Source organism: Trichomycterus rosablanca, chromosome 21 (genome assembly GCF_030014385.1).
Source record: "Trichomycterus rosablanca isolate fTriRos1 chromosome 21, fTriRos1.hap1, whole genome shotgun sequence".
NCBI classification, from domain to species: domain Eukaryota; kingdom Metazoa; phylum Chordata; class Actinopteri; order Siluriformes; family Trichomycteridae; genus Trichomycterus; species Trichomycterus rosablanca.
Window position 1 is genome coordinate 19860567 of NC_086008.1, and position 23222 is coordinate 19883788.

The 23222-nt window shown below is 41.4% G+C and overlaps 3 protein-coding genes across 3 annotated transcripts; 2 read left to right on the top strand and 1 right to left on the bottom strand.

Annotated features, from left to right (window-relative positions):
* Window positions 1-382: 382 nt before the first annotated feature.
* On the bottom strand, window positions 383-7640 carry eif2b1 (eukaryotic translation initiation factor 2B, subunit 1 alpha). The gene is made up of 10 exons (XM_063018264.1): window positions 7559-7640; window positions 7359-7381; window positions 6063-6164; window positions 5818-5954; window positions 5117-5233; window positions 4584-4696; window positions 3882-3950; window positions 3311-3386; window positions 3102-3227; window positions 383-732 (listed from the first exon to the last, which is right to left on the bottom strand). The coding sequence occupies exons 2-10, from the start codon at window positions 7369-7371 to the stop codon at window positions 577-579; spliced, it is 909 nt and encodes a 302-aa protein (XP_062874334.1). The 5' UTR covers window positions 7372-7381; window positions 7559-7640; the 3' UTR covers window positions 383-576.
* A 745-nt stretch (window positions 7641-8385) lies between these two features.
* gtf2h3 (general transcription factor IIH, polypeptide 3) lies at window positions 8386-14077 on the top strand. The gene is made up of 13 exons (XM_063017671.1): window positions 8386-8455; window positions 8637-8716; window positions 8991-9097; window positions 9201-9334; window positions 10075-10137; window positions 10472-10501; window positions 10971-10999; window positions 11077-11151; window positions 11250-11303; window positions 12029-12097; window positions 12277-12412; window positions 12883-12919; window positions 13018-14077. Exons 1-13 carry the CDS (start codon window positions 8446-8448, stop codon window positions 13085-13087), a joined length of 894 nt encoding a protein of 297 aa, XP_062873741.1. The 5' UTR covers window positions 8386-8445; the 3' UTR covers window positions 13088-14077.
* A 1889-nt stretch (window positions 14078-15966) lies between these two features.
* Window positions 15967-22056, top strand: LOC134335264 (rab5 GDP/GTP exchange factor-like). The gene is made up of 8 exons (XM_063017775.1): window positions 15967-16143; window positions 16237-16355; window positions 16555-16706; window positions 17138-17207; window positions 18692-18827; window positions 18930-19021; window positions 19482-19738; window positions 20232-22056. The coding sequence occupies exons 1-8, from the start codon at window positions 15986-15988 to the stop codon at window positions 20553-20555; spliced, it is 1308 nt and encodes a 435-aa protein (XP_062873845.1). The 5' UTR covers window positions 15967-15985; the 3' UTR covers window positions 20556-22056.
* Window positions 22057-23222: the final 1166 nt, after the last annotated feature.

Below are 23222 nucleotides of genomic sequence, written 5' to 3' on the forward strand. Positions count from 1 at the left end.
GCATGCGTAGTGAGGCTCTCGTCTCGTTCCATGTCTGTGTTCAGATGAGTAAGTGCTCTTTTCTTTTGATTTGTGCTCATAAATGTAAACAGATTAGCATCTATATTTAGATCGATTGCTAACTGAATTGCCGTAGGATTGCTAGAACGCCTCGTACTGCTACACGCTGAACGCTACACGAATGAAAAACGTTAAATCGCTAAACTGGAAACGGTTCATGACGATATCAACAAAAACAATTGGCTTGTTATCTGGTGGTTCTTGCTCAATAGATTTCCTGGCTTCCTCCTTAACCGCATCCTACGTGCTACATAGTGTGTAACTATACCATTCTGGAACGCTCCTATTCTAGCAACATGAGTCTGAATAAGAGAGACATAACTCATCATCAATCTAGGATCACGTTTTATTCTTATAATAGGAGAGATGAAGTGAGGATGGAGGTCTAAAGGCAATCTGAATATTCACATCAGGACAAGCACGAGTGAACAATTTTCATTGTTGTTTCCCAGGCAAACGGAAACATCACGCACGAGTTCATCCCTGCATCGAGGTCAGGTGACTGTTGATAAAGCGTTACAAATAGAGCTTGATGAGCTCGTCGCTGACCGCCGAGGGGGTGAGCACACCCAGGTCGGTGAACAGCAGAGTGATGAGCGACGGCGGGGTGTAGTCGATCATCGGGTGCTCCTTGTTGAAGTCCTCTGCCGTTTTCAACGTGTCGGCTTTATACTAAACGAGCAAACAGACTGATCAGGAACTTCTCTATCATAATATAGTAAGGCCAAAAGTATATGGACACCACTTTTAATAATTTGCTTGGCTGCAAAATCCCAATTCAACACTTCAAAATCTTAAAGAAGAATAAAGGCTGTTACAGCCAGAAAAGTGGGGTCAACTCTATAATAATGGCAGTGGTTGTGAAATGGGAGCTCATGTGTCCACATACTTTTCTACAGACCTAAAATGACCCAGTGAGTCCTAATGACCCACATGGAAATGTAACATATGACTTATATGCCCCTATATCAATAATGGTTTTTCCGCATATGTTACCTGTAAGGTGATGTACTGTATTTTATATATATATACAGTGTATCACAAAAGTGAGTACACCCCTCACATTTCTGCAAATATTTCATTATATCTTTTCATGGGACAACACTATAGACATGAAACTTGGATATAACTTAGAGTAGTCAGTGTACAGCTTGTATAGCAGTGTAGATTTACTGTCTTCTGAAAATAACTCAACACACAGCCATTAATGTCTAAATAGCTGGCAACATAAGTGAGTACACCCCACAGTGAACATGTCCAAATTGTGCCCAAATGTGTCGTTGTCCCTCCCTGGTGTCATGTGTCAAGGTCCCAGGTGTAAATGGGGAGCAGGGCTGTTAAATTTGGTGTTTTGGGTACAATTCTCTCATACTGGCCACTGGATATTCAACATGGCACCTCATGGCAAAGAACTCTCTGAGGATGTGAGAAATAGAATTGTTGCTCTCCACAAAGATGGCCTGGGCTATAAGAAGATTGCTAACACCCTGAAACTGAGCTACAGCATGGTGGCCAAGGTCATACAGCGGTTTTCCAGGACAGGTTCCACTCGGAACAGGCTTCGCCAGGGTCGACCAAAGAAGTTGAGTCCACGTGTTCGGCGTCATATCCAGAGGTTGGCTTTAAAAAATACACACATGAGTGCTGCCAGCATTGCTGCAGAGGTTGAAGACGTGGGAGGTCAGCCTGTCAGTGCTCAGACCATACGCCGCACACTGCATCAACTCGGTCTGCATGGTCGTCATCCCAGAGGGAAGCTGACGCACAAGAAAGCCAGCAAACAGTTTTCTGAAGACAAGCAGTCCAAGAACATGGATTACTGGAATGCCCTGTGGTCTGACGAGACCAAGATAAACTTGTTTGGCTCAGATGGTGTCCAGCATGTGTGGCGGCGCCCTGGTGAGAAGTACCAAGACAACTGTATCTTGCCTACAGTCAAGCATGGTGGTGGTAGCATCATGGTCTTGGGCTGCATGAGTGCTGCTGGCACTGGGGAGCTGCAGTTCATTGAGGGAAACATGAATTCCAACATGTACTGTGACATTCTGAAACAGAGCATGATCCCCTCCCTTCGAAAACTGGGCCTCATGGCAGTTTTCCAACAGGATAACGACCCCAAACACAACCTTCAAGATGACAACTGCCTTGCTGAGGAAGCTGAAGGTAAAGGTGATGGACTAAACCCAATTGAGCACCTGTGGCGCATCCTCAAGTGGAAGGTGAAGGAGTTCAAGGTGTCTAACATCCACCAGCTCCGTGATGTCATCATGGAGGAGTGGAAGAGGATTCCAGTAGCAACCTGTGCAGCTCTGGTGAATTCCATGCCCAGGAGGGTTAAGGCAGTGCTGGATAATAATGGTGGTCACACAAAATATTGACATTTTGGGCACAATTTGGACATGTTCACTGTGGGGTGTACTCACTTATGTTGCCAGCTATTTAGACATTAATGGCTGTGTGTTGAGTTATTTTCAGAAGACAGTAAATCTACACTGCTACACAAGTTGTACACTAACTACTCTAAGTTATATCCAAGTTTTATTTCTATAGTGTTGTCCCATGAAAAGATATAATGAAATATTTGCAGAAATGTGAGGGGTGTACTCACTTTTGTGATACACTGTATATACGTAGATGTAAGTATATAAAAAGTATGTATGTACATACACTAAATATATCTTTAGGATTAGTTTGTATATGGTAGTTTGTGGTGTATCCATACATGTTAGCATTAATATTACATTTATATATGCAATTTTATGAACATAACATATAAACATAGGCTGTATGCTAGCATATGTCATTTCTTATTATCAAACATTCACGTCATTCAAGGAATATGTCACAATATTTATATTTATTATTTTTCATGTATAAATAATTATATACATATTTCTATGTGCCACACATGTACGTTCATATAAGTTTCATATATAATTTGCACAATTTATGGGCATATACTGTATTTTATACATGAAAGATTTATTCTGATTTATTCTTATGTGTTAGGAGTCCAAAACCACTGACTGGACGCAGCTCACCTTAAATCTATCAGGAACGTCCTGCTGATTAAGAGGGTAAAGACGTACAAACTTGAAGCTCTCGGCCACCACGTAAAACGGCTTGTTGTGCGCTTTGGAGCAAACTGCCATCTGGTAGGTGCCAATCTAGTGGATCGAATCATTACATGTTAATAAAGTTCTAATAATCTGTAATGACGTGAGTATTTATGCGTATTCGCACAACTGACCTTGTTGATAATGCCGCCGCTTTCGACGACCCCTTCAGCACCGACGATTACCAGGTCCACCTTCTCCATGATGTATCTGAAACCAATCACGGTTACAATCACAAGACAAATCGGACGAGTCCAAACCTGCTGCCCGAGAAGGACCTCAGTCAAGTATGGACCCCATCTGGTCTTTTTTTTTACCAGCCTGCAGTGGATTCCTACATAGAGCTGTAACATATGGAGAAACACGCTATACTCTAGTATTCCTCCACTTTAGTCAAAACACAGCCTTGTCCATGCCGTGTCTGTACTGGACTTGGCTTTATCATCCTGTGACGAATCAACAGCAGTGCAAGGGAGTCTGGGAAATGTAGGCAGTGAATAACCGAGCAGAATCTCTAAAGCATCCTCAAACTGTGATGTCATTATTTCGCTAAACATTTATCACACTGACAGTCGGTCTCACAGATATTTTCAGTGGCTGACCCTGCCTCTAGGTCAGGAAGTCCCGTCCTAAACAGACATAATAAAAGGTATACGGAAGGAGGCGTTAGTATAGTAAATTTGTATTTGAAAATGCGTATTTTACCCAACTGCGGCGTCGAGCACCACTGTGACTGGAATATTGAGCTTCTGCAGCTTTTCAGCCATGTGTTCACTGAAAGCAAAAGAAAAAACAACACACAGATGTAAAAGAAATGTGACATTTATAGCCTTTACAAGCCTAGACTGTATAGCCAAAAGTATGTGGACACCCCTTTCCACATACTTCATGCTACATGAAGGTTACCGCTAAACTCATCACTAACAGGTGTATAAAATCAATTATCTGAAACAAAGTAAATGCTTTTAACTTTGCGACAGCAGTTTGGGGAAGGTCCTTTCCTGTTTCAGCATGTACGCAAGGTCCATAAAGACATGATTTGACATTTGAAGTTTGGTGTAGAGGATTGTCCGTGGCCTGCACAGAGCCCTGACCTTAACCCTGTTAAACACGTTAGGGAACTAATTATTGGAATGGATACGTAAGCTTCAAGTCTCATCCAGCACTAGTTTTTATTACCCAAATGCGCTCAGACACTCTCCAAAATATTGTGGAGTGGAGGCTGTTATATCTGCATTAAAATGCCCAGAGTCTTCAGGAAGGAATGTTCAGGTGTTCACATACTTTTGACCATATAGTGTAGGTGAATAAAAAATGTTGAATTCTATTGATCCTACCACTGTAGAAACCGGTCAGTAGGGTAAAGAATGTGTACGTCCCAAAAATTAACAAGCGCGCAAGACTCACCCGGCAGAATCTGGTTGCGATTCGGTGACGTAGACGGTGAAACGTTTCTTATCGGCCGCTGCGCTTTCCAGAACCTTCAGGACGACCCTCGATGACGAATGTGTGAGGATTTTCTGCAGAATAAAACTGAACTTAATAAGAACTTTTCAATGTGCATGTATACACTATATGGCCAAAAGTAGATGGACACCTGACCATAAGCTTTAATACCAAACCATGGGCATTAATATTCAGTTAACACCTTTTTATGGATATAATAGCCTCTGGTTTCTGGGCAGGTTCTCCACAAAAGAGGTGAATGAGGAGATCTGGCTCACAGTCAACATTCCAATTCATCTTCATCTTACCATACCATGTCTTTAAAGCCCCCACTTTGTACAATATTGATTTAGTTTTTTGAAAGAAATGTTCACATACTTATGACCATAAAGTGTACATGACAGGATCTGAGATCTTACAATGTCCTTTGATTTCTTAAATACACTTTATTCTAACATTTACAAACCATCTAGAGAAGCTTTTAGAGTACTCACAGCTCCGTCTTTAATAAAGGTGTGGCAGAGTTTGGCCACTTTGCCTCGGGACAAGGAAATCTTCTTCAGGAAGAGTTCTCCTCTCTCCACCATGACGTTCTTGCACTGAGAGAGATCCTACAAGCAAAAAACGGGAACAAATGCTTTCTGTGGGCAAAAAGCTTTGATGAACATCGACAGAACAGTGGGAGTGGGAGTGGGAGTGTCTGGGCTATAGATATATCGCTAACAAGACGGCCAAGCCAATCTATGCCTCCTTAGGGTCAAGCTTAAAGAAAACACAACATAAACGTGGCTGTGTTCCAAAATGCACACTGATCTAATTTATACTGGTGGCAAAACAAGGTCCTGGTTTGAATCTTTGCTTCCAGTCACTCTCTGTAAGGAGTTTCACATGAGTTCCTCTTGTGTGGATCCAATGGAGTTTGCCCACTGGAGTTACTCCACGGCAAACTCGTGATGGAACAGAAAGGGAAAATTGGGAAAAACTGGCAATTGGTGCTAAAACACCCGAACTCATGAAGTAGGAGGGGTGTGCACATACTTTTGGTCGCTTCCCAGACTCTCTAGACACAGATCAAAGCACGTACTGCAAGACACCACCACCACCAGATTCCTATATCTGATAATTGGTTGATTTGTAAACAGCTAATCAAACTACTGGATGCTGTAAAGCCAGTGTTTGGACCAAAATGACCTACAGGATGCTCCAGTGATGTGAGGCTGATGAACCGTAGGAAGAGTTCTCCTCCCGAAGACACAGCCACCGAGGAATCAGCCTCCTCTAGTCGGACGATGGCTTTGGTCAGGTTTTCTCTCAAGCCCAGGATGGTCTCACCTAGAGATCAGCAAAGGTTATATTTTTGTGGGCTTCTCTGAGATCCGGGTTCGAATCGCACGAGTGCTATCGGCCAGGCGTCTACACAAGAAGCAAAGGCAAGCTTACTCTGATCCCTCTTCAGGAACTCCAGGAGCGAGCGTATAGCTGCCACTGCGGAGGCCACATCTGGATCTTGCCTCGTCTGCTTCCTGAAATACTCGACCAATTCTGACAAAAACAGAACCACACAAACACATTCATTCATTCTTCTGTAGTAAGAGTCGTTTGTGAGTCTGGAGCCGATTCTAGGAACAACAGGGATGGAAGGTGGAAATACACCCTAGGCAGGGCACCACATCTAGGGTTTGATTAGAGTGGCACTGAGTCTGGAACCTAGAAACAAAGTGGAAGATGGAAAAACACCCTGGATAGGAACCATACATTCATTCATCAGTTACCACTTAATACTAACACAGGTGTAAGAGGTTATACACCGTAATGCATATGTTCATGTATTAATGCATTATAAATTCACCCTGTTCAGATTTGGTAGGTCACCCCCTGGACAAGGGCGCCAGATGGCCGGATGGATGGATGCTTTATTTATCCTGAAGGAAATTATTGGTCTCCAGTATTTTAACAAACAAAAGAAGAGAAACTAATACAAATAAAGTAAGTAAATAAATAAGGTGCATTTATACAGCATATGGTATGCAACTCAGATACAGAATACAGTATATCAGGCATAGGTATGGATGAGTAAAGTAGTGGTAATATATGGATAATAATAATAGCAATATATGTAGATAAAATAATGTAGATTATAACCGATATATACATACAGGTATGAATACAAGAATTTAAATATCAAGATGTGTGTTTGAGTTTGTTGATTCGGTTGTGTGGTGTTAAACAGTCTGACTGTAGCAGGACATCACAGGTTCACTCATTCATAATAATAATTAATTCATATAAATAACATTAATAACTATTTTATCCTCATAAAAGTCCTGATGGCAGCACTGACCACAAGATGGAATATTCTCTGGAGAGTGCTGCAATCACAATTCACTCCTTCATTCACACTTAAACCCAACTCACCTTCATTAAGCACTTCATATTGAGAAGGGTTCCAGTGGGTCCGGAGCATAAACCAAAATCTAAGTACAATCCAAGGCTCATTCACTCACTCACATTTACTTAGAGCATAACACTCAACACAAGGTAGTGGTGCAACCTGGCCAGGGCATCATTAACTCATCATTTACAGGTGGGGTCAGTTTGGAAAAGCCAAAACACCGACAGCATGTCCTAGGAAACAAGGATCAAACCTGAGTCTGTAGAGCTGTGCGGCACCCAGTTATCAGAACGGAAACATTAGAGTGGATTTAAGAAAGAACTTGGTTTAATGGTAAATCTTACCTCCTTCATCCATGCTGAAGATCCTTGTTTTGGTGGATGTGGAGCAAAAATAAACACAATAAGTTAAATGCACACGTTATAACTGATGCAACGAATGACACCTTGTTATACACCTTTAGAAACTAACCCTAATAAATAAACAGCTTAAATACTATTTTATTTAGTAATTTTATGTATTTATGGCGCGTCACTTTTACCACCTGTTTTTATTCAATATATAAAGCCAAGTCAGTATTTAGATCCCGGCAGGCGCATTACTTTTCCCACCCGTAATCAGACAACACGCTTCACACTCTTGGATTCGGTAGTAGAGATGTGCCGTTCAAAATAGAGTCGGTTCTTTGACTCGGTTCTTTCACGTGATCGTTGGCAGTCGTGATTTTATTGTTAATATTTTTGCACTGTTTTTATTAATATTTTATTCTATTTTATATTTCTGCACATGTAACTGTTTTGTATATTTTTGTTCTTTCTTATTGTTATTTTTATTATTTCTCTAACTTGCTTTGGCAATACGAATGTCCTTATTTGTCATGCCAATAAAGCTTCTTTTGAGTTTGAGTTTGAGTAATTCTCACATGTAGCGTTATGGTGATCAGGGTCGCTGTGAGTCCGGCGCCAGCAGGGCCACATGCTACAGTTTTGGGAATCATCTAACTGTTGTGTGTGTTTTTTTTTTTTATGCTTCTGCGTGTAATTATGTTTTATTAAAATACCCAATACAATATAATGTTATTTTAAATACATATTAAACCCTTTTAAGTTAGATAGACACATAACTATTTTGAATTGACAGTGTTAGTGAACTATGAGCCGTTTGGGAGATCAAGGAGTCGAATCTTATATAGAACGGCTGAGTCGATTCACATAACTTACCCCAAGAACCTGAACGCACGTCACTATGGACCGTTTTGTCCCGCCTTCTGCTCTGTGATTGGCTATTAGTTTATTTTGACAAGCGGTTTGTCCAATGAACAGTCAAGTCGCCAGTCCTACGACATGAGGCGGAAATTTTAGAAAACGGGTGCGGACAAAAAATACGGTACACTGTCGCTTCATGATTACGTGAAAGTACACCAACTCAACAATGGCTTCAGGTAACTCATGCAGATTGTTGGGCATAAATAAGTCATGTTTACATTTATTACACGTGTTTTGTAAGTGCACGCGTATTTCATTTCACGTTACATTGCTAGCTAATTGTTTACACCTAGCTAGGTTTAGCTTTATGACATGCTAATGTGCTAATAGGAGCTAACTGTGGGTTCTGATTAACAGAGGATGAAATCAGTCTTCTGGTCATTGTGGTGGATGTGAACCCGATCTGGTGGGGTCAGCAAGCTCAGCGAGAACCTGAGGTACGTGTGTGTATGTGGGGTTAAAGTCAAAAGTTTATTTATATATTTAATCACCTTGGTCATCCTGGTGGTGGATGATCAACAGAGCTTAGTGTGTCTTTCCAAAATTGAGATTCTTTATAAAGTATCATCGCGTAAAGGTGTTTGAGTGTCCGAGGGAGTAATAATCTCCTTATATGTAATAATGAGCGGTGTCCACAAACTTTTGAAAAGAGAGAGCATCTGTGAAATGCAAATCTTGTAAAAGAGTTTATTTATTTTTCTTTCCTTCCAGTTCACCCTTTCGAAATGTCTGGATGCCGTGATGGTCATGGCAAACTCTCACCTGGTCATGAACAGAACCAACAAGCTGGCCATCCTAGCTAGCCACTGTCAAGAAAAGTAGGACGGCCGATCTAGGATCGTTTTCTATTAATAATTAATGCTATTATTTGAATATTACAACAGCAAGATTGATATTCTGTCTTGTTTCTTGTTCCCATAGTCACTTTCTGTACCCCAGCAAGCACTGGAACTCGGGGGACTCTGGCAGTGCTGGCAGTGGTGACGGCAAATACGAGCTCCTGTCTGTCGCCAATGACCTCATCGCTGAGGAGATCAGGAATCTTATGGCCAGAAGTAAGTCGATCCACATCAATTCCACCTCATATGTGTTTACATGTCACAGCTTTGATGGCTTCTTTTCTGATTTTCTGGATGACTTATTGATTTTGGAGTCAGTGCATCTCACTGTGGTTCACTGGAGTCCCAAAGCTGTAGAATTGTCGCAATTTTCAGACTAATATTTAATTTATTTATGTTTTTTTCCTTTTTGATCATGGCCTTGTGTGCTCTCTGGTTATGTGATGCTTCGATTGAACAGTCTAATCGAAACCAATTATCATTTAATTTGGTTAAATGGTTGATTAATTAAGGATGCAATTTTTATTTATTATTTTTTATTGAGCGTTTTTTTCCTATTTTGTCACCCAGTCAATTCATGGCCAATTGGTGTTTATCGTTGTTTTATCACTGCTGCCACACCTTCTTGATCGAGGAGGTCAAGGCTGCGTGGTATCACGTCCATGGTCAGCTGCCCCAGGTAGAGGCGCTTCGATCGGCCAGCAGAGGCTGCACTTGCACCAGCGACGGAACCCTGTTCTGCCATTGTCCCTCCCTCTACAGACACACACACTGAAAGCAGAGCTGAGATTCAAACTCAAGAGCTGAAGATTTTTGGCTCATATTACACTTAGTTTAAATATCCAAAACAGTTAAGTGTGACAGATATGCAAAAGTAGGAGACATTAGCAAGGGGGCAAATACTTTTCTACGGCACTGTAATTAAAGCGTGTAATGACAATGTTGTTACCTTAAAGCGCAGGTGAAAGGACACCAGACAGACACACTACTGGCTGGATGCCTCGCCAAAGCTCTCTGCTGTATCCTTCAAACTGTAACTATATTCACTCTGAGCACAGCAGGCTGGTATGTAGAATTATCTACCATTCAGGTGAACCTTGTTGTTATACAATTACTGACTGTACTGTACATTTTGTCACCCCTGAGCCTCCACTGATGTTATATGGGTGGTGGACCTGGACCATCCTCAGCACTGGTAGTGTGTGTACTAATATAAATGTAGCAGGTGCAGCAGTGTTGTTGGGCTCATGGACTGACAGAGGCCTTGTCCAGACCCACTGTGACACTGATCAGAGCAAACAGCTTAAAGCTTTAAATTCATGCCAAGCATTTTTCTAAATTGTTGATTCTCAGATATTCATCGAATGTCAAAGGAATTAGAAGGTAAGGCTTATTTTTAATACACTTTATGACCAAAAGTATGTGGACGCCATGTCGAGAGCTTGTTGGACATTCAATTTCAAAACCATGGATATATAAAGTGACTCCTGCTGTCTAGTCCAGGACCCAACACGAGCGATAGAGAAATACTGAAGTATAAGTATAGCGTACTCCTCCATGTGTGTTATCGCTGTATGTTGGAGTTCGCTGCTGGCTGGTGAAAAGTACAGCCTGGTGGCTTCACGTGTCAGATAGGCGGTGTGATAGCCTGCACTCCTCCTCATGGTAACTGTGGTGGTGGGATGTGATTGGGGATTTTATATGTTTAAATGAAAAATAAAATATCCTAAACCAACTTTTGATATCCATAGTTAATGAAAATTTTGATTTGCTTATTTCTGGTCTTTCTGTCTTGCTTTGTCCACTCTGAAACATGAACTTTGACCTGAATTGTTGTCTTTTTTTCCCCCAGCTGGACAAGACATGAAATCGAGGATATTGGTAAGCACAGAGACGTTTTTGCTGATGAACATGTCCACAGATTTATGTAAACTTCGTCACCAGAGTGTACTTTACAGGTGATAAAAGCAGCTGAGGATTGTGCTCTGCAGTACATGAACTTCATGAACGTGTTCTTTGCCGCACAAAAACAGGTGTGGATAAAAATCTTGGCTGTTATATCGAGCAATTATTGATTACAATTATTGGATGGATGATGTTCTAACAGATTCCTCTACCTTTCTCTCACTAGAACGTCCTGATTGATGCCTGCGTGTTGGACTCGGACTCGGGACTTTTACAGCAGGTGTGTAAGAACACGATACAGGACCTCGCATCCCAAAATCAAAATTTTGCCACTGTAGATCCTCCACACCAAACTTGCTGGACCATGCAAGGACCTTCCTTAAACTGTTTAAATGTAAAAGCATTGCCTTTATAGAGCTGTTAGCAAATGGTGTGGCTAAAGTGGGCAATGGAGGCTCAGTGGTTAAGATACTGGACTAGTAATCATGTGGTTGCTGGTTCAAGCCTCACCACCACCACTGCTGGGCTCCTGGGCAAGGTCCTTAACCCTCAGTTGCTCCAACTGTATTCAGTCATAATTGTAAGCATCTGCAAAATGCTGAAAATGTAAATGCTAAAACATCTAAACTTGTTGTTTGGACAAGTGTCCACATACTTTTGGTCATATAGTGACCTTACATTTTATTCTGATTGAATTCATTTTGTCAGTCTTAACATATTACCAGTTAGAATCACTAGTTATTTATGATGTAAAGCAACACTGCATGGCTGGTGATTTCTCTGTGCCCATATAACTAGGGCTAGGTTGACCACACCTAATAAAAACCCTAGTGGGTACGGAGGTCTGTTTGCAAGGCGGAAACTATCCCGAACTCATGAAGTCTAAAAAAGGTCTGACGTGAACTAAAGACTGCTAGAACATAGGTGACACTGTCCACAGTCAAGCAAGCTTTACATTCTGTTTCTGGTCACATGATTAAATACGTTGTTCGATTTTTTTAACAGGCGTGTGACATAACTGGTGGCCTGTACCTGAGGATTCCCAAGAAGATCGCTCTGGCACAATATTTATTGGTGATTAATCATTTTTATTGATTTCTGCAACCTGTGACCAAATGATTGTCATACTTGTAATGCGAGTCGTCCACATACTTTTGGCCATGTAGTGTTTATCTGTGCTCATTTACCAAGTGTACATTAAATTAAGTGTAATTAAATTTAAAAACAAAGCCTTTTTTGTGTTGTGTGGACAGTGGGTTTTTCTGCCTGATGCAGATCAGCGTTCGCAGCTGCTGCTTCCTCCGCCGGTGCACGTGGACTACAGAGCGGCCTGCTTCTGTCACCGCAGCCTCATAGAGATCGGCTACGTCTGCTCCGTCTGCCTCTCGAGTACGTCCCGCACTTTTATTCCGACTTTTATTTACCTGATTGGCTGATTTTTAAAATATACTGCTGGTCCAGATTTACTGGCACCCTTGGTAAATATGATTAGCCAAACACACACACACACACACACACACACACACAAATCACACCTATTTGATAAAGGTGTATAAAAATAAATCAGCCGTTTGAGATAGATCCGAAGGCCCTGTCTGTAAAGCCCCTAAGAATGCCTCGAAAAGAAGCTTGTAAGCCACGGCTTCTCCACTTGGACTAAATTGGCACAAATTCCCACAGGCACACATTTCAAAATCTTTGGAAAGCAGCCTTTTAAGAAGATCGGAAGCTGTCATAGCTGCCGATTGGATTAACATTAATGCCAGTAGTTTTACAAGCATATGGTCAGGTGTCCACTTACTTTTGATGGATAGATGGTTTAGGTTTATTTGCTTGTGTTTTGTGTCTTGATTCTGTAGTATTCTGCAACTTCAGCCCAATCTGCACAACATGCGAGTGAGTACATTTATTATTTCCTAAAAAAAATGACCTCTGGCACTTTGTGTTCTTTGATTTGGATAAAATTATTTTATTCGTGTTTTTTTATTTTTTAGGACTGCCTTTAAGATCCCACTGCCACAGATCGTGAAACAGAAGAAGAAGAAACACAAAGCTGCAAGCTGATGTGGTTTATGTCGACCATGTTGCCTCTGATATTAAAGCAAAAGTGCTGTTTTATGTTTGATGCCTTTTTCTGTGAACCTGAAACTAATCCTGAGTAAAAAAAAAACATGGACATTGATTCAAGGCACAACTAGACGAGCCAGCTTTATAATCTGTAAATGCGTCTTTGCAAATCCACCTATCAACTGGTCATGGTCATGTGACTTTTTGGGAACCTCTGGCGGTCTCCAAAACAAGTGCTTGAAATGTGTGTAGCTTTGGATCTGCTCATGGTCATAGACATACTGTACATTAGAACAGTAGGTGGCAGTATTAATATGTGTTCTTTTTCTTCGCCCAATTTAGACATTTCCCTTTCCCAATTACAGTTCCTTTGCCGGTTGCACCACCCCCACACTGGCTGAGAACGATGGCAGACTGGGCGTTGAGTTGGCTGACGTGATGTCACTGGTTGCATTTTTACACCAGCCACTGTGTCTAATGTGTAGTCCACTATTTTTGCCAGCACCTTAACCAGACCTCAAGAGTCGCTGCTGGACCAGCCTCAATTGCTCCGTAATGGTAGAGGGGAGCACCTAGCACCTAGAAGGTGAATCTCTGGACAGACTTCTAGTTCAGCGTAAGAGGTGTAACTGCCCCCCCTACTGTTCTAATATAATATTTGTTATAATTTATAACAAATTATAACAGTTATAATTTTGCGCTGCTAAAAGTCACATGACCTTGCTAGTTGGCAATTTGATTAAAATGTGCTTTACATATCTGCAAACTGATTTAATTTAACTCTGTTTTTTACACGCTGTTGAAAGTTGCTGTTGTTGTTTTGTCTTGCATTTTTGTCTTGCAATCGGTGGACATAAGAAAAGTGGGCATTGGACATTTTGTAAACAGCAGAAATTAGAACAATTTTAATGGTTAATTAGAACTGTTTTGTACTGTACATAGAAAATAAATAAAAAAATTTTGATGCTTCATGTGTCAATTTTCTTTTGCAACCAATAACGTCAATCTTGTGTTTTTATTATGCAAAAGTAGAAAAAATACACTGAAGATAATAACTGGGATAAAAAGTCTATTTGACATACTGCTTTTCCCTGATTATCTGTGGGACAGAAACTTACATCGAACTGGTCTTCCCCCAATGTAGTCTTAGTCATTTCCAATTCCCTATTGTAGCAACACCCGTGCTGGCCAAAAATGGTCACAAGCTAGCACACACTTCCACGTGACTTTGTTCATTGAGGGAACAAACTTATTTAACACCTTTATCAGCCCTTGGAAAACAAAAATTCAGCAGCTCAGAGACCCTTGTGTCATCAATAGAACATTTGTGAGGTGTTCAATGGGGTTGAGGTCAAGGTTCTGTGGTGGCCATGATTTTATGGACCTAGTTTTTGTCAGACTGGAACAATGAAGGACCTTTTCTTAGTTTCTAATTGGTCATGCTTTTATCCAAAATGACTAAAAATTGTGACTAAATACAATCCAAATAACTGAAGGTGAAAAGCTTGTTTAAGGGCCCAACAATGTCAACCTAGCAATGGTGCGGCTTTTGATTACTAGTGTAATAAATAGCATAACCACCAAGCTCCCACTGTCCTTATACTTTTGGCCATGGCTATTGTGTATTGTAAAACTTCACTTAAATGATTTCTCTGTAAGCTATTGTTCATTAAAAGTATATACTGAGAAACCCACACGACGTTTTTGTGACATTTGTGTGCTAATTTAATAATAATAAAGCCTTGCTAGCCGTAGCAGCAAACTCCAGTTCAACAGGTGGCGATGGAAACGGTTTGCTTACGCGTTACAATTCGGCCTCGTCTCAATCACACACAACCTTCCTATAAAGTGTATCAGAATAGTGCACTACTACTCGGAATGTCACGCCATCACTGCTTAAGTTTAGGTACTTTTAGTAGATGAGTGTGTGGTTTGGGACGTGTCCTATTGACAAGTCGACGCTGGTGCTACCGGGGAAGTTGGCGTTTAGGCAAGTAAATAGTTTTAAATATACCAATAAATGTCGAATAAAACACACCAGCTAGAACATCATGATGAACACGTCTGTATGGTAGTTTTATTTATTTAGCCATTTAAGCAGCGACCTAACTCGCATTAAAACTTAATATAAAGTACAGCTGTTTTAAAATCTCTGAATCAGCTTTTAAATATTTTCTTTATTTCCATGTATTTTCCTACTGTTTTGTAGGTATATAAAATAATTGTGTTAAACTACATAAAAAAAATCAAACACATTCTGATTCGTTTCGATTATATTTAGCGTTTATCTAAAATGTGTCGATGGGTTGTTGATGGTAGTGAATCGATTCCTTTTTCAGGGAATCGATTCACTATTATTAAACGAGCCGAACGCCTTGGCGAAGCTTGGATGGATGAGCCGCTTGGCTTGTTCAGTGAGATCTCAGTAGTTCTTCATTCATTCATTCATGGGAGTCAGTGATTCATTGATTCATTCATATGCATGCATGGCAGCAAGCTAACATATACTCTTTATTTTGCACAACAGCTGATACTCAAAGAGAGTCTCAGCACGTACGGAGGGCCATGTTCATTCTTCCACCAAACAGTAGGGGTCACTGTTACAGTGGGTAGAAGTGGCGCTTATTCTTGCCTCAGACACAACCAGTTGTTTTAGTGGCATTGCTGAAACCCGTTAGCATATTTATATATATATATATATATATATATATATATATATAATGTCCTTTAACTTTATGACATGGTGGTCTCATTATTGTTAGTGATTATAATTGATTGTGCCAGTAGGAGTCGCTGTTGCATTGACCAATTAAACCACTGTGCCTCCTCAGTGCTGTAATGTACAATGCTAACATGATTATGTTCTGATCAGGTGCAGAAGTGGAGCTGAGGAAGATGTGGGCTAAACAGAAGCGAGGGATCCACATCACGCAGGCTGAGCTGCTCTGCAAAGACAACTGCGGCTTTTACGGCAATCCAGCCTGGCAGGGTTACTGCTCCAAGTGCTGGAGAGAGAGGGCGCGCAAGGCCGAAACCACCAAAGAGGATCATGGGTAAGAGTGCTGAGCATATTCAGACCCGCCTCATAAACTGTTGAGGTTCTCACGCGGCATACATTGAATGTTTTGATTCGTGTCCTCCATCAGGTTGCATGCTGATGTTGATGCCGCGCTTAAACTTGAGGAGAAGAAAAATGCGGAGAAGGGAAGACGGCCCAGCACTATCATGCGACTCCTCTGGGGAAGTTCGTCACCGACTCGACAAGGTATTACAGAGTGGGAATGTACTGGTGTTGTATATCTTATGTAGTAATATCGTGCATCAAGGGCTTCCACTGTATGGCAAAAGTATGAGGACAATTTCCGGGCCACGCTTAGCTCCACCGTGCTCCCACTTTTCAGTCTTTTGAACCTGTACGTGTATTCCTGAAGCCTCTCTGTCTGTCTGTCTGTCTGTTTCGGTAGAGTCCTCTGAAGCGCAGGAGGCAGCACTGAAGAGCTTCGAGAGCCTGGAGCCTGGAGATTTTCCCAGCTTCCTTAAGCTGCTGCGTAAGCCGTCCTCGCAGCGACTGCAGTCTCGCTGCACCTCCTTCCTCAACACCATCGAGGCTTACCGTGTAATTCTTTCTTTATTGCTTATTTTCTTTACCTTTGCGCTATCACATGTCCACATGAACAATTCCAACAATTGCACTGCTAGGCGGACTGTGAACTTGCCATCACACTATACTCCCAGATACTTCTCCACCACTCGCAACGGTTCTCTGAGCAGACAGTAGGTGTCGCTATTGCCACGACAATGGGTATAAATCCCATTTTACCCTCTGTCTCACAGGTATTGTGGACCTTTCCTGGCTGAGATGGATCACAGACGCACAGCCACATGCCCCCTCTAATATGTGTAAAGCTAAACTGTAGTATCTGTAGTAGCGGTTATAGACTGCTGTGCCAACTGAGCGCCACATGTTTGTTTTTTTCAAGAATTCTTGTGTATGCTGGTTAGATTTTACAAGGTTATTAGTCTGTGTTTATTTATTATTTGTTGCAGGATCTGCCTGTAGAAAAGCAGTCAGATCTGGTGCAGGAATTCTACCAGAATATCGCCGTTCACTTCAGGGGTGAGTTCTCCGGCTCTTTGTTGAAAAGACTGACATGATCGACACTATTTAGGTCAATAATTTTGATTAAGTGTCCCAAATGTGAAGGTTGACCCTAAGTACAGTGTTACTTTGGTAACACGGGTATCACCTGCTGCTGAGTTGTGTTTACTGAGAGGAAATTAGGAAGCCATGATGCCATGCTGCAAAACTTAAATGACCCAAGTCTTAGTCCCAGTAGTACCACTGACTGACCGAGGTCGCCAACGTGCACATGAGAACTGAGGGTTTTCTATTTAGGACTGAAAGAATGGATACGAACACTTTTGGCCATTAAGTGTATTTGCTAGGGATGTCCCGATCGCGTTTTTTTGTTGCCGATCCCGATCTTTAATTTTGATCCCGATCCGATACCGATTCTCAAACCGATACTTGTGTTTTCTAGATATTATCTAGATAAGAACTAGATAATACTGTTCACACGGTGCACACTTCAAGTACATAACAGTTATTCAGATTAATCCAGTGTACATGTTTAACAACTGAATAGCTCTGCAGTGCTGTAGGAAAAAAAATTGCCTGCATCCAAACTATTGCTTAATGTTCTTTTACAAAATAAAGGTAAACAAACCTAGTGCAGCATTGTACTGTAGTAAAAATGAAGTGAGATAATTACAGTTTCACTTTGAACTTTATATTCAAAGAACATAATTCTGTTGAATGCAGTGATACACTAAAAATGAACAAAAATCTCCACTCACAAGTGGTGTAGCAGCTTAACTTGAATATAAAAAAACAAATAAGTTACTTAACAGCATTACAGTAAAACCTGAATACCAAAATAAAATGGAAAGTCACTCTTTTGTTATGAAGGAAAGCCAGTTCTTAAAGTGCTTGTATTGTGACAATGGTTTGATGGAGTGAGTGTGTTCTGACCCTTTTGGGCTTCCATAGTGCATGGGATAACGTGCTCGGCTCTGGCTGTCCGCTATTCAGTACAGTAACAGAAGAAGTTAATAAAGTGTTAAATGCTCCCGACAATTAGTGAATATAGCGTGTATTTATTTCTTTATTAAGCGATTACATAACTAAGCCAATCAGAGTGCTTGATACTGAGATGTCGTTCAGTCTTGTAACACGTAAACTCGTAAAAGCTGTATGTTATGGTCCTGAAGTTTTCATACTGGGATTAAAAGTGATTGTTTTGTAAACCGGAGTGATCCTCGACTCACACACCATGTAAACAGTAAAATTCTACAGTAATGAACGCAGCTCTGCTCCCACCGCCTCGTGAAACGCTCGCATTACAGACATTACACCGCTGATGGACTCGTTTCACTTTCCAATTTCCAATTTAAAGTATTTCCACACAGCGGACACGCTGACGTAAAACAAAAGATCGGGTTATGATCGGCATTAGTAAAGCCGATTTCCGATCAGTTAAAAATCTGTGAGATCGGATCGGTACATCCCTAGTATTTGCTTGTATACGTGTTTGCTTTCAGGTTTGTCCGAGGCGCAGGTTTCCCAAATGATGGAACACATCGAGAAGCTGATCATGACCCGTCTGCACAAGTGGGTCTTCTGCCACGACAGCTGTGATGATGAACAGAAGGATCTGACGCTTCAGCGGAGGATCAAGTAAGAGCCGAGACGATAGTTTAGCAGCCGTGCGATGTGCGTACCGAACGTTAATGTAAATGTGTCTTTTACTCTATTTAATCAGCTGTTTGAATTTGGCAGGTCGTTGAACTGGGTCACACCTCAGATGCTGCGTGTTCCTTTTCCAACGGGCGGAGCCGACGCCAGCGATCCGTATCTACCAGCGATCACAGGTGATGATTAGCAACTACCTTTTATTCTGCTTTCAAACTGAGTTGAGCTTCCTCCCAATCTAGTTGTATTCAGTTGCCTGATTCCATTACGCTTCCTCTCTACTGATGTTGACCTCCACTCCTGATTGAGGAGAGCCGTGACTAACACACGCCCCCTCCGACACGCGTGCAGTAGCCGACTGCATCTTTTGACCTGGATGAGCCATATTTGGCTCAGCTTCGTGTACCGACCGACAGTCACACCCTGATCACATCATTTCCCGTCTCTGTGCAGCCGGCGGGGGTCGCAATTTCATCAGTGATGAGGAACGCTCCTCGAATCGCAAGACAATCATCGTTTGTGTAAGCGCCCAGCCTGCCGGTATCAGAGCTGAAATTCGAATCCATGAGTTTGAGATGTCAGCTCTGGTGTGCTAGTGTGTTTTACCGCTAGTTTACCGCTTTCGATGTTGTTCTACAGCCATCATCGAGATGGACGCCAAACGAGCACCTCAGGATAAACTGGCGTGCCTCTCCAAGTGCAGTCACCACGTCTTCCAGGCGCTCGCCTCGGCCAACGGGCAGCCGGCCAACGCAGACGACTTCCTGTCGGCTCTGATCTACGTGGTACTGAGGGCAAACCCACCGCGTCTCCACTCCAACATCAACTACGTCGTCCGCTTCGGCCTGCCGCACAGCCTGATGGCGGGAGAGAGCGGGTACTACTTCACCAACCTGGTGGGTTCTGTTCATCAACCGTTTCCTTAAATCTTTTCACAATATTATGCACCGTAGATGGTGAAACACTTATAATATTAGCAATCGTGATTTGAGAAATCAATTTTTCTCTCTTTTGCTCCTGTCCAAACTTTTTTTTTGTTGTTTTGCGCATATTAAATTCAAAATTAGTTTATATTTACAAAATAGAATCAAGTTGATTCATGTATTTTTGTATATTTGTTAGATAAATGACGTCCAAGAGAATAAACAAATCACAGCTTATTGTTTTTACTGTATTTTATAAAATGTGTTTTTTGGAAATTGGGTTTGTAATTGACATGGATTCAAAGCACCAGATTAGACTAATGTTTATATTTCATCACATGAGCATTAATTACAAGGAAAATAAAAGCAGCGTATTATGTAATACAAGATTTAGATTTGTGTCTGTGGGAGTTTGTGGCCATTTAGTCGAAACATATTTGTAACGTCAGGCACCGATGTTTTTCAGTCGTGCGCGGTCGCCTTCATCGAGAAACTGGACGGCCCGGCGCTCGGCCTCACCCCGGACGAGTTCGTCAGTTACATGGAGGGTCGGAGAGCGCCGTCCGAGCCGGCCGAATGCGCCGGGCAGAGGAGAGCTCGGGAAAACCGGGAGCGGCTGGAGGATCTGAAGGGCCGTCAGGAGAAAATCCAGCAGGGTGTTCGAGCTCTTCACCAACAGCTGGAATCGTGGGTGCAGTCGGTGCAGGATCAGGTGGAAGAAGTCAAGGCCCAGTCCGGGTCGGTCCTCGGAGACGATGCTGAAACTCCATCCGGAAAGACGGCGTGTTAACTAGAGTCTGTGTCTTCCTCAACATTTTTGAGGTGTTTTGATGATGTCGGGTGCAGTAGGTCTAATTTAAAAATACATGATTAGAAATTAATATGGTACGAATACAGAATCACAGTTGTTCTTCTGCCATTTGAAAGACTGACTTGACACTTATCTGTTAAGTCCAGGAGATATAAATGTCTAAATATGGCCAAAAGTATGTGGACGCCCCTTTCGCATTCTTGACTTTAGTTGTTTAAACCACGCCCCATTGCTTTAACACATATTAAATCAATGATATAACATCTACCGTGTGCTTTCGATGTAGTCCCAGCTGTTTTATGTACAAGCTGGACTCCATTAAGACATTTAATGGCCTGCACCAGGTACGACTTCAACCCCACTGGTCACTTTTGGCTTAAATTGCCATAATCAGTGCCTGACCTAACAGTGGCTGGGCACAAATCTTCACAGATGCACTACAAAATATTGTTAAAAAGGTGATCAGCCAACTCTGTATTGATGCCAGTGGTTTCCAACAAGCTCAGGTCAGATGTGTGAAGTATAGAATCTTTTAGCTAAACACAATTCTACCCACCTGTTCTCCTGATAAATAACTGATGAGACCTCATTAATAACCTGTATTGAAAGTTCTGTCTCCACACATGGGCTCTGTGCAGGCAGCCGAAGTGCCTTCTCTAAACCGTTGCCACTGCTTAGCAATGGATGTGCCTAAAACATCTCAATTAAGACGGGTGTCTATATTCTTTTGGCCATATAGTGTACTCCCATGTTTTTGAATCCATAGCCACGGCTTTATCAGCAGATGCCTCCAGACCAATGATGTACAGTACTGTGTTTTGAATGTGAATGTGGCGCCATCTGCTGGTAAAGTAGTCGAATTGCAGGTCATACTTTCTTACAAGCAGATGCCTCTTTGTTGATATAAATTCTCAATTCTGTGAATAATAGACTCTCACCAGAACCAAATGAAGGTTATTCTAGTATGTGAGACTCATTAGTCCTGGTAAATTATCACATCTTTTGCTTCATGGTTTAAATAAAAAAAGAAAATGTCTTAAAATGTGATGCACATCAGCATTTTTCAAAGCAGCATGAATAATACCTTTAGATCATATAGATTTTTTTTGTTTGTTTGTCTGGGTTTTTTTTTTTTACTTTAGTGTCACTGAAGAATGCCATAAAATATGTCTGTTTTGTTTAATTGTTTTGATGCATTGTTCTGATTTATTTATGATTGTTTCACATCGGGCAGTGGTAAGGTGAAGGATGCACGTCATTGTACGTATAAGGACTTGTGTTGCACTTTTCAAAGTTTCGGAAGCAGTACGGTTACCGAACTTCTTATTCTTCTGTATAAGCACTATACACGGTTCAGTGTCTTATACTTTTAAAGTCTGTGAAGTAAATGTATCTATTCACTTAATCATTTGTTTGAAGCTCTTCTGGACCTGTTCTTTTCTCCCTTTGTAATATGTTTACATATTTAAAGTAATAAAAATATTTAATGTGAACAAGTTTCTAACTAATGAATACATTTATTCGAAACAAAATGTTTTAATGCTATATCGCAAAAAAGTATGTGGACACCCATCCTAATTGCCTGTTGCTAACAGGTGTAAGCAATCAGACTTACCTGCCTTCTTATATGCTCTTTTTATTGAATTGGGAAAAAATCCCTGAGATTAACTGTTATGGTTGAAGGGGGGGTCCCCCAACTCCTTAATAATGCCCATGCTTTTGGAATGGGATGTCCAACAAGCTCATGGTCAGGTGTCCACATAGTTTTGGCCATATATTGTGTAAACTCGTGTGTGTGTGTGTGTGTGTGTGTTTCTCCATGTTTGTTTGAGAAAAGTGGCCATTTATACTGCATGGGATACAGCAGCATGACTGTGTAATCAGTACGTGCAGGTGCTAGACTTGCTTGCCTGCAGTCCAGAGCTGTCTCCATTTAAAAAATGTTGTATTACTGAGGTAGGTTAGGCCTGTCAAGTCCAGGCAGGGGCATGAGCATCGGAAGGAAATGGAAAGAGGGACCTCGGTGGGTCCTTCAAACATGCTGAGGGTCACTGTAAAAATCCGCCACTGGTCGGTGGATGTAATGTAATGCATGTGATGTTATGATACGATTTGAGATGCAAAAATGCATGCACACTGAGACAAATACACGATATAGTCAAAAGTATGTGGACACTTGACTATGAATGTGTATGGCATTTAAATCCAAAACCTTTGCCATTCCTTTCCTTGTGGCCACAAGAGCTTCTAGTCTTTTAGAAAGGCTTTCCACAACATTTAAAAAAAAATCTGGCTTGCAAATGCTTTTATTTGTCCCAAAGTTATTCATTATGATTGAGATCAGGGTTCTGTACAGGCCACTGAAGTTCATCGACACCTGAATTGATATGATATTGTTGATTTTACAACTGTTAGCAATGTGTGGCTATGTCCACATAGTTCTTACAGATACCTGGCAAAAACAAGTGCCCAAGTAGTAACTAATCTACAGAAAACCAGCATTTAGCAACAGAAAACATCCTACACTAGCAACCAGCTAATGCTGTTCTGTTTTCTTCAGGGTACCACAGCTACTGCCCAGCGTCTACACAAAATGTTGCACATTTTTCTTATTTTCACCCATATAACATCTTTTTATATATATAT

Excerpts from the sequence above, each read along its gene's own strand:
- eif2b1 (XM_063018264.1), bottom strand. Across the intron at positions 3,951-4,583 it reads TCGCAACCAGATTCTGCCGG|TGAACACATGGCTGAAAAGC; the intron begins GTGAGTCTTGCG and ends TTTTGCTTTCAG. Across the intron at positions 3,228-3,310 it reads GCGGCGGCATTATCAACAAG|ATTGGCACCTACCAGATGGC; the intron begins GTCAGTTGTGCG and ends TCGATCCACTAG.
- gtf2h3 (XM_063017671.1), top strand. Across the intron at positions 10,502-10,970 it reads AATGTCAAAGGAATTAGAAG|CTGGACAAGACATGAAATCG; the intron begins GTAAGGCTTATT and ends TTTTTCCCCCAG. Across the intron at positions 12,920-13,017 it reads CCAATCTGCACAACATGCGA|GACTGCCTTTAAGATCCCAC; the intron begins GTGAGTACATTT and ends TTTATTTTTTAG.
- LOC134335264 (XM_063017775.1), top strand. The coding sequence starts at position 15,986 with ATGTGGGCTAAACAGAAGCGAGGGATCCACATCACGCAGGCTGAGCTG. Across the intron at positions 18,828-18,929 it reads ACGCTTCAGCGGAGGATCAA|GTCGTTGAACTGGGTCACAC; the intron begins GTAAGAGCCGAG and ends TGAATTTGGCAG. Across the intron at positions 19,022-19,481 it reads GTATCTACCAGCGATCACAG|CCATCATCGAGATGGACGCC; the intron begins GTGATGATTAGC and ends GTTGTTCTACAG.